The sequence below is a fragment of the Musca vetustissima genome, unplaced genomic scaffold (genome assembly GCF_032173495.1).
Source record: "Musca vetustissima isolate MV318-11 ecotype Yass unplaced genomic scaffold, APGP_CSIRO_Mvet_v1 utg12440, whole genome shotgun sequence".
Classification (NCBI taxonomy): Eukaryota; Metazoa; Arthropoda; class Insecta; order Diptera; family Muscidae; genus Musca; species Musca vetustissima.
Window position 1 is genome coordinate 118,731 of NW_026877117.1, and position 15,678 is coordinate 134,408.

General features: G+C 29.9%; 1 protein-coding gene across 1 annotated transcript in view; it reads right to left on the minus strand.

Annotated features, from left to right (window-relative positions):
* LOC133321688 (ras GTPase-activating protein raskol-like) overlaps positions 1-15,678 on the minus strand; it is an 85,927-nt gene that overhangs the window by 6,868 nt on the left and 63,381 nt on the right. The window contains exons 3-4 of the mRNA XM_061530770.1: positions 6,254-6,374; positions 48-175 (exon numbers count right to left, since the gene is read on the minus strand). Of these exons, the coding sequence (XP_061386754.1) occupies positions 48-175; positions 6,254-6,374 (249 nt within the window). The remainder of the gene's footprint in view (positions 1-47; positions 176-6,253; positions 6,375-15,678) is intronic.

A 15,678-nucleotide genomic window follows, 5' to 3' on the forward strand; every position in this document is an offset into this window, starting at 1 on the left:
AAATTAGTTTGATATTCGGGAGAGAGAGAGAGAGCGATAGAACTTACCTATGGTTGACATTACTGCATGACTGGATAATAAACTTTCGTGTGAACGAGAGCCGCGTAAGCCTCCCGAACCTCGTTTAGTGCGTTCTAATTTGGTAACAGACTTTGTACGTTTCAAAGCATTCGTTCTGAAAATAATAGAAAAAATATTGGAATTAGTAAAAAAAAGAAGACAAAATTAAAGTTAAAAATTGTTTAAACTGTGTAAAATCCGGTTTGTTCAAAACCGTGTAAAACCCGATAAATTATTTTCAAAAACCGGTTCAAATTGCTGCGAAATTTGTTGTTGTATATTTATATTCTTACATCAATAACGTATTATAGTAATATTTTTGCAAATTTTTCAGTGAAACCCGGGTTTAAACCGGTTCGAAAGAAATGTGAACCAGTTCTAATTTCTTGCAAATCATAGAAAAACTATTTTTATTTCATTTAGAAGGTAAATAAAGTATTTTCAACTTCAAAAAAATGTGTGAAAACGGTTCATAACCGATATATTTTTTTCAAACCCGGTTCAAAAATATTCCATTTATAAGAAATTTGTAGTTGTCATATTATATTTTTAGTTGGAAATCAATACTTATTAATATTTTAGCAAAAATTTTCAACGAAAACCGGTTCAAAAAAATTTGAACCGGGTCCAATATTTTTTCAAATTTTATTTTTTGGAATTTAGAAGATAAACAAAGGACATTTATGCCCAATTATAAATAAAACCGTCCCAAAACCTTTTAATAACCGAAATATTCTTCTCAAACCCGGTTCAAAAATAATTAATCAGTTAGAAATTTGTGGTTGTCGAATTATATTTTTAGTGGAAAAGCATTTTTTTGTAATATTTTAGCAAATTTTTAAAAGAAACCCGGTTTTAACCTGGTTCAAAAAAAATCGGAACCGGTTCCAGACCCGGTTCAAAAATAATCCATTTGCTAGAAATTTCTTGTTGTCTTATTATATTTTTGCTTGAATAACATAACTTACTAATATTTTCGTACATTTTTTAACTAAATCCGATTTTAACCCGGTTTGAAAAAATTCAGAAACAAATTGTTTTTAAATCCTAAAAAACTATTTTTATCTAATTTCAAAGCCTATACTGAGTTTTTAATATCTAAAATAAGGTATTTCAGCGTAGAATTGGCTAAAACCGCTTTAGAACTGCTACATGGTTTTCAAACCCGGTTCAAAAATAATTTATTAGTTAAAAATTCGTGGTTATTATATTTATAGTTAAACAACATAACTTATTAATATTTAAGTAAATTTTTCATCGAAACCCGGTTTTAACCCGGTTCCAAAAAATCAGAACCGGTTCCAATATTTTTCCAATTCCTATTTTATGGAATTTAGAAGCTAAATAAAAGACTTTTAATTTCAAAATATACATAAAATCGTCTTAACCCATTTTAATAACCGCTACATGCGTTTCAAACCCGGGTTAAAAATAATCCATTTGTTAGAAATTTGTGGTTGTGTTTTTATATTTTTGGTTGAATAACATAACTTATTGAAATTTTGATCAAATTTTTAATAAGAACCGGTTTTAACCTGGTTCGAAAAAATTCAGAACCGGTTACAATTTTTTCCAAATCCAATTTTTTGGTATTTTGAAGTTAAGGAAAGGACTTTAAAATGGTCTCAAAACTATTTAAAAACCGATAAATTCTTTCTAAAACCGGTTCAAAAATAAACCTCTGTTTAGAAATTGAATTTTTTTTTATTATTTAGAAATTATATTTTTAATTGAACAACATTACATATTAATATTTTAGCAAAATTTTCAACGAAACCCGGGTTTACCCCGGTTCGAAAAAAATCAGAACCGGATCCGATTTTGTATAAATCCTTTTTTATGGATTTTAAAAGCTAAATAAAATACTTTTAATTCTAAAATATACCTAAAATCGGCTCAAACCCGTTTAATAACCGCTATATGCTTTTAAAACCCGGGTAAAAAATAATCCATTAGTAACAAATTACATTTTTTATTATTAAGAATGTATATTTTTAATTGAACAACATAGCATATTAATATTTTAGCAACATTTCAACGAAATCCGGTTTTAACCCGGTTCGAAAAAAATCTGAACCGGTTCTAAATTTTTTCAAAATTACATTTTTTTAATATAAAAGCTAAATAAAGTACTTTCAACTACCAAATATACCTAAAACCGTCTCAAACCCGTTACAAAATTTATAAAATATTTTCTTTTTGATAAATTTTAAGTTCCCAATAATTTCAGGGAGCTACACTCCCTGAATTGCCATTACGTTCATCGTTTTTTCTGTTCTGTTCCTTTGTTTCCTAAAGTTCATAAAAGGCCCATCAAGCCACATGGATGCCAGCCAATTTTGCCACACATAAATATCGTCAAAAAGCCGATTAATGAGAACAGACCCCTTTTGGCAAAAAAATTCGAGTGATCTATCAAAAGCTACTGAAAGGTGCACTTGTGCACTTCACTAACTAGAGACTCAAACAGAAAACAACAACAACAAAACTCACAGAAAACTCTATCATCATCAACGCGACTACGAACACCACCACTGCAGAATTTTGCCTTCAAATGACTAGCATTCACACATTTTTCTCCCTGAGTCCTCGGGTCTCTTGGTCGTTGTTTGTCGGTCTATTTGTTGGCGGTTTAGAAAAAAATTGGACAAAATCGAAAAAAACAAAGACTTAACCGCAAACAAGCGGCATCAGAAGAAGCACAGCTGGTGTGCTTTATGTGGTTGCACCAATAAAGTTACCACCACCAAAAAAAACCTTCTAGCTGTCCACAGCCATGCACAACCATCCCACCTTCAACCCCTCTATAGCCAGAGCCACCTTCTTCAACATTAATGTGGCAAAAAGCCAGTTGAGAGGCAAGCTGTTACTGAATTTTGTTCATGTAAGCTTTTGTTAACTTGATTTGTTGGTTCAGTGGCTTTGAGGCAAACGACAACAACAAGAAAAACACCAACAACAAAAACAAAATAGAAAAACCTGTACATGAAGAAAAATTGTGTTGTGTTGATGCCACAAATACACAGGCAGACAGACAGACAACAAAGCGAGAATTTTTAAAAAGCAACGGTCTATTCAAAATTCAAATGGCCAACAACAAAGAGAGCAACAACAACTCGGCGGCTTTGTGTGTGACTAATATTTCTTTTTCCTCCACTATGCAAAGTGGCTACTCCTCTTTGAATGGTGGCTAACAGCAGCATAAGTTAGGCGATAAATGGCAAATAAGCCATGGAAATGTGTAACAAGCCTCTACAAAGCTGGAGGGGGGAATTTGGAAACAATTTTCCATAAATTTCCATACCTCTCCCCTTCCTCTCTTCGGGATTATCTTTGCCAAAATAACACACACAGTTTGACTCCGACGAAAATCGGTAGTTAGATACCTGTCGTCTGTGTTAACAGAAACTGCTGCTGCCACTTTTCATTTATTGGCCATAACAAATTGTTTGTTGTTTGGCTTAGAGTCAAACGGAAAATCGAGATAGAGTTGCTGCAGCTTGTCAATAGTTAAGTAACACCATAACCTAACTTAAAACCAAAACTACTTGAATTCGCCCAGCTGGCATTTAGCCATTATCCATAAAAAAACACCCCTTCTCGTCAGACTCCCATTAAGGCAGGCAGGCAGGCAGGCAAGTGTACAAAAAATAATAATAAAGTGGTAGTAGGAAGCCCTAATGAATCATTTTGGCTTTTAGTTTATTTTTTTATTACCAATTTCCTATTTTTATTGTCAATTTCCTTTACGAATATTTTTTTGTTGTTGGCTAAAAGCCACGATTTTTTTGGGGGGAGGGTATTTCCAGGCCAAACGAAGGGTGTGTTCCATGAAATGAACGCCCTTCAAAACTTTATTGAACATAAAAATCTTGAATCCTGGCACAGACATGATTTGGAAAAAGAAACCGGGAAATTAAGACACAATTTTTTGATTTTTGGTACCGGTTACTTGCGGGTTTTAATCGGTTACTTGGCCCCAAGGAGCTTCAAAATGTATTGAATATAGTGTAAATATAACTATAAAATTTTAAATTAACATTTAACGACTTTTCGTAACGGTTACTCAAGAATTTGTAAACGGTTACTCGCATGTTTTAATCGGTTACTTGACCCTAAGGTGCTTTAAAATGCCTTGAATATTGTGTGAATATAACTATAAACTTTTAAATGAATATTTAATGACTTTTCGTAACGGTTACTCAAAATTTTTAAACGGTTACTCGCGGGTTTTAATCGGTTACTTGGTCCCAAGGAGCTTTAAAATGCCTTGAATATAGTGTTAATATAACTACAAACTTTTCAAAAGACAATTTAATGACTTTTCGTAACGGTTACTCAAAAAATTTTAAACGGTTACTTGCCTATTTTCCTCTGTAAATTTCCATAAAAATACAAATGAACGACTACGCAACTATTTTTCCAAGCTAATTGAATTATAAAACAATTTGTTTTCGACATTTTTGAGACGATTACTTGATATTTATAAGCGGTTACTTGTCCATATCTTGGTATCTATTGGAAAAATGTATGAAAAAATAACTATTTTACATAGCCGGGGAGTTTTCTGAATAATTTTAAACATTTTTGATAACGATTACTCAACAATTTTTAAACAGTTACTCGTTCTTTAATACAATTTATTTTCATAAAATCACAAATAAAATACTCCGCAAAATTTTTCATAGCTCGACAAATTAAAAATCTTAATTTTTCCAAATGTTTTAAACGATTACTTGGTATCTTTAAACGGTTACTTTTCATTACTTTGGTTTCTAATACAAAATTTTACAAACAAATCCCACATGAATATAAGGAAAACATTTTTGAGATTATTTTTAAACTTTTGGCATTGGTTACTTGATATTTTTAAACGGTTACTTGGTACTTCTGGCAACAAATGATCATATAATTACAAATATAATGCGGTACAATATTTTCCTAAGTTAAATAATAATTTTTTCAATTATTTTACATTTTTTTTCTACCGATTACTTGATGATATCAAACGGTTACTCGATATTTAGCGTAGCAAAATTTCATATAAGTGCAAATATAATACTGTGAAACGATTTCCTAAGCTAAACAAATTATAATATTAAACTTTTTAGTAAATTTTAAGCGATTACTTGGTATTTTCAGGCGGTTACTCGTCTGTTATACCCACGTAGTTGAATAAAAAAGACAATTAAAAATTTACAGACACGTTTTAAAAAAATCTATGAACATTTTACGTGTGTTTTCGAACAAGTTACTTAGACTTGAGAACCGGTTACTTAGATTTTTAAATCGGTTACCCGTCTATTTTAATGTGTTATTTATTGTAAATGTAATTAACTGTTTGTGAATCCATTTGTAATACATTTACAAACTGATCACTTGGATTTTCGAACCGGTTACTTTCACTTTTAAAGTGGTTACCCGGTAATTTTAATGTGTAATTTATTGAAAATATTATTAATGCATTTGCGAATGCATTTGTAATATATTTACAAACTGATTTCATGTATTTTACAAATGGTTACTTTCGTTTTTGAAGTGGTTACTCGACTATTTTCATGTGCAATTTGTTGAAAATAAAATTAAATATCGGTACATGAATTTCTAATACATTTGCAAACTGATTTCATGCTTTTCAAAACCGGTTACTTTCGTTTTTGAAGTGGTTACTCGGTGATTTAAATGTGTAATACGTTGAAAATATAATTAAATGACTGCGGAAGCATTTGTAACACATTTACAAAATAATTACTTGCATTTCAGAACCGGTTACTTTCACTTTTAATATGGTTACCCGGTGATTTTGATATGTCATTATGTTGTAAATATTATTACAAGTCTATGGATTCGTTTGCAAAATTTTTCGAATCGATTATTTGCATTTCAGAACCGGTTACTTTTACTTTCTAAGTGGTTACCCGTCGATTTGAATGTAAAATTTGTTTTAAATAAAATTTAAAGCCTGTGGTTGCATTTCTAAACCGATTACTTGTATTTCAGAACCGGTTACTTTTATTTTGGAACCGGTTACTCGGTTTTAATTTCAGGTTTTTGCACGTAATTTTTCTTTTTAAAGACTTTATGATAATTGAAAACAATTGAATGATAATATGAACCGGTTTATGCTTAGAAATTAATGATTTGGATTTTATTTAATTTATTATCTATTAAAATTAATTCGAAAAATACTCACCTTTTAGAAAAGAAATTCGTAAATCTTGATGTGGTATTGTTTTCCTGTTGATTTTGTTTTTGACCCAATATGGGTGTCGCTGGTGCTGAGCCACGCCTGCATGCTTTTTCATATGAAGTATCTGAAATTAAAAAAATAAAAAAAATGATATTCAATTATATTAATTTCAGTTTGGTTTTTATTTATAGAAATCCTATTTAAATATTTAATCATATAATGTACGAATGACACAGATTTTTTTATGATTATTACACTTGACTTGTGAGAGGTATCGAATCGAAAACCCACATCCACCGCAATGATGAAGATCAACATAAGTGATAATCAGCAAATACAGAAATGAAAAAAAATTGGCAGATGTATGAATAAAAAAATTGAATCATTAGTCATTGAGGCAGACAGACAGACAGATGAACCAGTCATTCATTCAGTTTGTCAGCAGCCAGCCAGCCATACAAATAAGTAGTTAGGCGAACATCTCAAATGAAATCTTTTTTGAAAATGTTTGGTTTTTTTTTAATTTAAATTATGGATTCGCTTTGATGAGTGTGCAAGGCAGGCACAGTCGCTTTAATAAGTTTTTTTTTTTTTTGATAATCATAATTTGCACTTAAAAACTTGAGGACAAATAAAAATATAATTTTTTATGTTTTTTCTTGATTTATTACAAACCATATGTTGAACAAACAATTTACATTAGATTTTTAATGGCTTGTGAGAAGTAGAAAAAAAACATTCCGGTCACCATGTTTCTTTTTTTGCCTTGTCTCGATTAATCAACCTTTTAACCATGGAAACGAAAAGACAGAATCATGAATTCATTACTTTGTAATTGTGGATTACGGTTAACCAAGATATTTTTTAAAATGCTTTTCCCAGCTTGACTCGTCGGCAATCGGCACAAAGACAAAGAAATAGGAAAACAACAAAAAAAACCTCTGGCTGGCAAATTTCATATAAATCTAAGGCGGCTAATTAATGGAGACATGTCGAGAGAGAGAGTAGTGGAAAAAAATTGTAAATGAATGTAAAGGAAAAAAATTAAACAATGCCACTGGAAGAGTCACAAGAAGTTACCTAACAAGCGCCATTGTTTGTCAATGTCTATTAAATAACCGTTACTTGAGATAGAAATAGATAATTTTTCTAATGGGCAACAAATGAGGCCAAGTAAAGAAAAAAAAAAAAAACGAATTGGAAAGAGAAATATTTTATAGATAATCTTTTGGCTTGCTACATTAATTTAACATTAAAGGCCATACAAATCGATCATGTTCAATGAGGTGGGAATGGTTAGAACCAGTTTTATAAAATATGGAGATTTTTTATTGGTCATAATTTAATTTATTTTTTTTTTGGGAAACATTTCTTATTACCAGTAAATATTGCCTTAAAACCATTTTTTATTAAAATTACTATGCAAATATGACTCAGAAGTGTTTAAAATATGAGAATTTAAAATTTTTGGCGAACCGGTTCAAACCGGTTTTGAACCGGTTATGGCCAAATTTGGTTTCGAATGATTTGTAGATGCATTATGAACATAAATCACCAAGAAATTTTCAAACGTAATTAATTTTAGTGAACCGGTTATGACTAAAATCTATAAAAATTGGAATTAAAAATTAAAAAAAAAATTATAATATGAAATTTTATAATACAATATTATTTAAGAATTTTTATTCCTGAATAAAATTTGTTTAGAAAATCGCATAAAATTAAAAAAAAAAAAATATTTTTATAAAAAATTAAAAGAAAATATATTTTTTAAATAAAATTTCTAAAATTGGTTAAATTGCTCCAATTTAAAAGAAGTGTCATTTTTATTAAACATGTTTCATTTTAAATGACTCAAAATTCAATTAATTATCAAATTTGAGCATTTTCAACGAACCGGTTCAAAACGGGTTTGAACCGGTTATGTTCAATTTTGGTTTCAAATGATTTGTAGATGCATTATGGACATAAATCACCAAGAAATTTGCAAACGTAATAAATTTTAGTGAACCGGTTATGACAAAAATCTACAGAAATATTTTAGAAAAATTGGGAAAAAAATAAAATAAGAATTTTATAATTGAATTTAATATTTAAGTACTATATTTGTAAAAAAAACTCACAAAAAATATTTAATTTTTATACAAAAAATAAAAACCGATTTTTTTCCTTTTTTAAATTTTTCTAATCGGTCCAAATTATGTAAACTGTGATTTTTATTAAAAATTTTACATGTAAAATGACATAAAATTGTTTAAAATATAAAAATTGGTTATTTTTAGCGAAACGGTTCAAATCGGTTCTGAACCGGTTTTGTGAAATTTTGATCTAAATGATTTGTAGGTGCATTATAAACACAAATTACGTGGAATTTAGCAATCGTAATGATATTTTGCGAACCGGTTATAATAAATTCCATATAAAAATTGGAATTTCGATTGGAAAAAAATTTTGAAAACGTATTTTTTATAAGCAAATCTAATAGAGAAAGTTTTGTTAAAAAATAAAAATGAGAAATTTTTAATAATTAAAAATTTAAATTTTTGGCGAACCGGTTTTAAATTTTCTGAATTTTATTAACCAATTTTTTGTTAAATTTAGTCAAAATATGACTTAAAATGGCTTAAAACGTCCCAACTTGGGTGTTTTTGTTGAACCGGTTCAAATCGGGTTTTAACCGGTTATGCAAATTTTCCATTTCAAATGAATAGTAGACTCATTAAGAACATAAATTACATAAAATTGTTAATCGTAATTGGTGCGAAGCACTTAATTTTATACACACTTTTTTTTGGAAACCCGTTTCAGAATTTGCATGAACCGGTTCAAAAGAAATGTATAGTATGCACATTTATTTATAAGTCTACAAATAATGAGGAGTCAATTTGAATTAATGTTGACATTAAATTTTGTATGATAAGGCAGGATAATTATATTTTCTATATTGAACCGGTTCAAATTTGTACATTTTTATGGTTTTATGAGTAAATTAGCAAAGAAAAAAATTAGATTTTGTGATTTTTGGATTCTATGGCGAAAAAGAATCGATTTGATGTAAAAATTTCGCATAACCGGTTCAGAACCGGTTTGAACCGGTTCACCAAAAAATGCATATTTTGACATTTTGAAACATTTTAAAGTGTTTAAAATGTGAAATAAATACAAAATATTAATTTAAGGTTACTTTTTGGAGAGGTTTTTAGAGAAATTTGGAAGGGATTTCCATTTTTGATTTGAGTTTTTCAGGGAAAAAGAAAACTATTTTTTTTAAAAATAAAATTGCATTAAATTTCTCATTTCTTTTTAAATTCTAGAGAATTTTCTTCTTTGGAAAAAAATAATTTGTTAATAAAATCGAATGCCATTGGAATAATTAAATTTCTCTTTTAAGAATTTTCTCGATGCTAATGCATGGTTCGTTCATCATTAATATGCAACACACAACACCATTTGTGGTAATATAACATTTCAATTCGTTCAAAATTTTTAAATTACAACAATGTTACAAAACTATCGATAAAACATTTTTTTTTTTAAACAAGTTTATAACACAACAACGTTGTAAGAGTTTCAGGCTATTCTCGGTTAGGTTAATGGATTTCATCGTCGTTGTTGTATTTACTTTGGCATGCCTTTCAAGTGATTTGCATGTGGCAACATGCTCAATCAATTGGCTGGGTGTAACAGAATTATACCTTCATTTTTTGTTGGTATTGTTGTTTTTTTTGTTTTTTTGTTTTTTTTTTTACTTTGCATAAAGAATTCCAATTTTGTTTACCAAAGAACGAACGAACTACGCATTGAAAATGCAACAACTACACCATTGCCATTGCATGATAATGGGCCTTCAGCACGCAACATGTGAACGTTGTGGTTGTTGCTATTGTTGTAATTTCAGGGAGTCATAAGAATTAAAACTGGATGCACACATTTAAAATACTTTTTTCAGTTTTTTTTTGAGTTAAAGTTCTTCAACAAACAACAATAATTGAGGTGGCGACTGAACCAATTGTTACAGCAGGGCATGTTGGACTCTGAGGAGGCCATAAATGCCACAACAACACATTCTGATATGCATGATGATGATGGTGACGTGTTGCCACGTTTTTAAATCACAGAGCGGCCCTCTTGTCCAAAAATTTGTACATTGGGGTCCTACATTTATTTTATGATGGGCTACAACTTTCGCGTGGTTAATTTGTTATGTTCGGCCGAACACTCGATGTTTTCGCTTTTTCAATTTTTATGGATTTTTTTTTATTCCTTTTTTTCTGGATTAGGCCAAGTGGTGATTAAACACATTTCATTGTGCCTTCAATGTATTATTTTTTTATTGTTGCCTGCCTCACTGCCTATTCGGCTAGTTCTGTCCATTTGACGACGCCAGCTCTAGTTAAATGTTTGCTTATGTTTTCTTGCAGATATCATTGTTGTAAAAGAGCGGGAGGTTAGTGACTTGTTGTAAATTTTGTATTTTGCTTTAATATGCAGTGTGTGTTGTTGTTGTGGCCAGGGCCGTCATAAACACAACAATGGCGGCTGCATTTGTCTGGCGGCTAACCATCACCACCACTACTATTAATTTTTTTTATCATTGTTGAACATTAGTTATTTTTATATGTATGTTTAATTCTTTGCTTTGTCTGTCATGAAAAACACACATACATATTTACATATGTATGGCCATTTATATTTGAGTTTTTCCCACTAGTTTAAAATTGAAGATAATTCTCTTCGAACATATTTGTCACATAAATGGTGTAAAATTACATAATATGTGTACTATTTTTTGATATAGGTTTTATAATAAACAAATAATTAGAATTTATAAAAATTTTGCCATTAAAAAATGTAGAAATTTTTTTCAGATTTTTAAAAATTAAAAAAAAACCGCTCAAAACCCGGTGTTAAAATCGATTTAAAAAAATAAATTCATTAATATCTGGTGTTAATAGGGCAAGAGAAATCATTTGGTACCAAAATTTTGAATTACCGGTTCAGAACCGGTTCAAAACCGGTTCGTCAAAAATCGGTGATTTGAGTACTTTTAAGCATATTTAAACGATTTCTGGGTGGTTACATAAATTACGTGAAATTGTTAATGGTAATTGGTGCGAAGCACATAATTTTATATACAGTTTTTTGGAAAACCGTTTCAGAATCTGCATGAACCGGTTCGCAAAAAAATGTATAGTATGCACATTTATGTATATGTCTACTAATAATGACGAGTCAATTTGAATTAATTTTGACATTAAATTTTGTATGATAAGTCATGACAATTAAATTTTCTATCTTGAACCGGTTCAAATTTAAATATTTTTTTTTATAGATTTATGAGTAAAATAGCAATGAACAAATATAGATTTTGGTGATTATTGATATCTATGGGTGAAAAGAAATAATTTGGTGTGAAAATTTCGCATAACCGGTTCAGAATCGGTTTGAACCGGTTCGCCAAAAAATACATATTTTGACATTTTGAAACATTTTAAAGTGTTTAAAATGTGAAATAAATACAAATTATTAATTTAAGGTTACTTTTTGAGAGGTTTTTGAAATTGTTTAAGAAATTTTAGGCGGGGTTTTAACATAAAAATACTCAGAATTATTATTATTATTTTAATCCAATCAAAAACAAAAGAAAAATCAAATATATTTTGAATATTTCTTAAAATATACTCTGGTATTTTTTTGTATTTTTACTTAAAAAGCAATGTGAGAAAATATATATATATATATATATATATATTTTTTTTTTAATTTAAAAAAATTAAAATTTTTATAAAAAAAAACTCAGATGTTAAAAACGGTGAAACGGTTCTGAATTTTTTTAATCAAAAAAATAATACATTTAATTTAATTTTTTAAATTTATTTTCATTTTATGCAGAAAAAAATTATATATTTTTTTAATGATAATTATTAAATATTGGATATCCAACAGCTTTAAACACAAAAATAACAGCTGTCTTTTTATACCCTCCACCATAGTATGGAGGGTATATTAGTTTTGTTTTTCCGTTTGTAACGCATCGAAATAATCATTTTCGACCCTATAAAGTACATATATTTTTGATCAGCGTAAAATTCTATGACGATTTAGCCATGTCCGTCTGTCCGTCTGCCTGTCTGTTGTAATCACTCTACCGTCTAAACGAATTGAGATAGGTCGCCAAAATTTTGCATAGAGTCGTCCTTTGTCTGCAGGCAGGTCAAGTTCGAAGAGGGGCTTTATCGGTCCACGCTTAGGCATAGCTCCCATATAATGGTACCCCCCCCCCCCCCAATTTTCGGTATTTTGAGGTTCTTGAGCGCGTTTTTCAACCGAATTCGCTGAAATTCGGTACCAAATTTCCCCACTAAAAATTATAAATATGGGTCCATATTTTCGGATAGCCCCCATATAAGGGTACACCCAATTTTGCTGTATTTTAGGGTTCTTGAGCGCGGTTTTCAACCGAATTCGCTGAAATTCGGTACTTTGAGTTCTTATTAGGTAGCAAATCTCTATACTAAAAATTATAAATATAGGTCAATTTTTTCGGGTAGCCCCCATATAAGGGTACCCCCAATTTTCGGTACTTTAGGGTTCTTGAGCGCGGTTTTCAACCAAATTCGCTGAAATTTGCTACATTGGGTTCTTATTGGGTACCAAATTTCCCCACTAAAAATTATAAATATGGGTCCATATTTTCAGATAGCCCCCATATAAGGGTACCTCCAATTATGCGGTATTTTAGGGTTCTTGAGCGTGGTTTTCAACCGAATTCGCTGAAATTCGGTACTTTGAGTTCTTATTAGGTAGCAAATCTCTATACTAAAAATTATAAATATAGCTCAATTTCTTTCGGGTAGCCCCCATATAAGGGTACCCCCAAATTTTCGGTATTTTAGGGTTCTTGAGCGCGGTTTTCAACCGAATTCTCTGAAATTTGCTACATTGGGTTCTTATTGGGTACCAAATTTCCCCACTAAAAATTATAAATATAGGTCCATTTTTTCTGGTAGCCCCCATATAAGGGTACCTCCCAATTTCCAGTTTTTGGGGGGTTTTGATCGGATTTTTTCACCGAATTGGCTGTAATTTAGTAATTTCAGTTATTATTGGGTAGCAAATCTCTCCACAGAAAATTATAAATAGAGGTCAATTTTTTCGGGTAGTCCCCATATAAGGGTACCTACAATTTTCGATATTTTGAGGTTCTTGAGCGCGTTTTTTAACCGAATTCGCTGAAATTTGGTATTTTGTAGTCGTATATGGTAACAAATCTCCCCACCAATAATTATTAATATTCACACCTTTTTAGGGGTAGTCCCCATATAACCCCCTTTTTTTATATTAAAATAGTTATATGATTTGTTCCGTGTGTTGCGGTTGGGTAGTCGTTACGGGGAATAGTCAATTTTTACCCTACAAAGACTATTTAGCCATCTGTTGCAAGCATTCCGCCTTCTAAAGGTATTGCGATAAAAGAAACCCCAAACATGACGATAATGAAATATATCGGAAGACATTTAGGCATCTCCTCAATATAGTGATACCTCCTGAAGGAACGAATTGGATTTTATACTCTACCATGCGTTATCAGTATCAGTCCACTTTTTGGATCTTGCAGATTTTAGGAAAAATCCCCATTAAAAATTGCTGAAGTTTGTATTTGGTGTACATAATGGTTTACATAAATCGGTTTGTAGAATTATCGGTATATGCCCACTTTTTTGTATGTTCCCTATATTTTCATTACATGTATCTGTCAGTATAACTATGGTGCAGGGTATCCAAAGTTTGGCCCGGCCGAACTTAACGCTTTTTCACTTGTTTATTTTTATTTCCAAACATTTATTTTTTTATATTTTGATTTGAAAAAAAAAACTTCTTGTAAAATCTACTATAATCATAATCTTGTTAATTATATGTTCAAAAACTTGTTTTATATTGTTTACAATAACTCAAAACCTGGCATTTAAAATGTCATGTATTTTAGTTTTTTTTTTTTTTATTTATAACCTGGGGAATACAACAACACAAAAAACATATTTCATAACAGCTTTTAACAAATGTTAGAAAAGAAAAAAATGAAACACTTAACAAAGAGTTTAAAAATGATTTAAAACAAAGGTAAAAACGTCAATTATTTTTTTTTTTTAATAAAAAAAATTCCATATCTATAACTTCTCAGTTTGACTTCCATTGAAAACTGCATTTTTCAATTTCTTTATTGTATTATTTTGATTTAAATAATTCATAATATTCATTGAGATTGTAACACAAATTATTATTTTTTTTTATTACGAATAAATTTTCTAAACTGACAGAACATGATTAATAATAATTCTGTATTGAAAATATTTGAAAAAAAAATAATGGAAAAAAATCTATAACACCTTAGCTGTCATTGTTTAGATATTTTTTTCATTTATGCAGATAAAAATAAAAAAAATTATTCTGATTTTGTTTATTGAATATTTATAGATATTGGAGTTGGGAAATGGGTGTATTGAAATCAAAATTTAAAATAAAAAAAAAAAAATAATTTATGGAATCAAAGTTAGAGAATGGCAATTCTTTTGTTTTCATTTAAAAGCATAAAATAAATTATTTTAAATTTGTAATGAGTCATTAGAAAAAAGTTCAGAAAAATCTGATTTATGAAGCGGTTATAATTTTTTTTAGAATTGTTTTTTTTTCGATATTTTATTTCTTTTAAATTTTGTTTTTATTTTTATTTTAATTTTTGCATTTCAGTTTGCTTTTCTTACCTCTTGTAAATTCAATACTATAGCTCGTCGGCTCATCATCGAAAAATTCATGAAACATTCGTCTGGAGATGTGATATAGGCGTGTATGGGAAAAATTCAAAACTATGCTCTGTGATAAATCCAAAAATCTTGAGGCCAATTCCATTCAGCACAGAGAGAACAAAAAACAGACCAACAACAGATCAAAAAGAAAAATAAAGGGGCGGGAGGGTAGAGGTGTCACCCGTAGACCCTTTTGTTTGGTGTCGAAGGTTTTGGAAGGTCTTTGCAAAGGGGTTCTTGGCTTTTTTGTTGTTGTTTTTGCTCTCAATTCTAAAGCTTTAACGGTTTGATGCTTTTTTGAATGAAAACAAAAAAGTGTTGTTGTTTTCTTGAAATTTGAAACTTGGAGGTTGCGGTGTTTGCTTTTTCAATGACCAGTCAGTCACCATCTAAGTCACCAGAAGCTTGAGATTCGTTTTATTTTATTGTCACAAAGTGAATGGGAATTATTGCGTTGTCTTGAGAAAAAAATATTTTTATCATAAATATTTGTTGTCACAAAGTGAATGAGAATTATTTCTTTTCACTGGATCGCATCGTTAGATTGTGCGTAGGATTTCAGAATGTCCCAAGAGCTCCAAAGTACAAAACTTTTAATTGCTTTTTATTTTACTGTAACAAAAT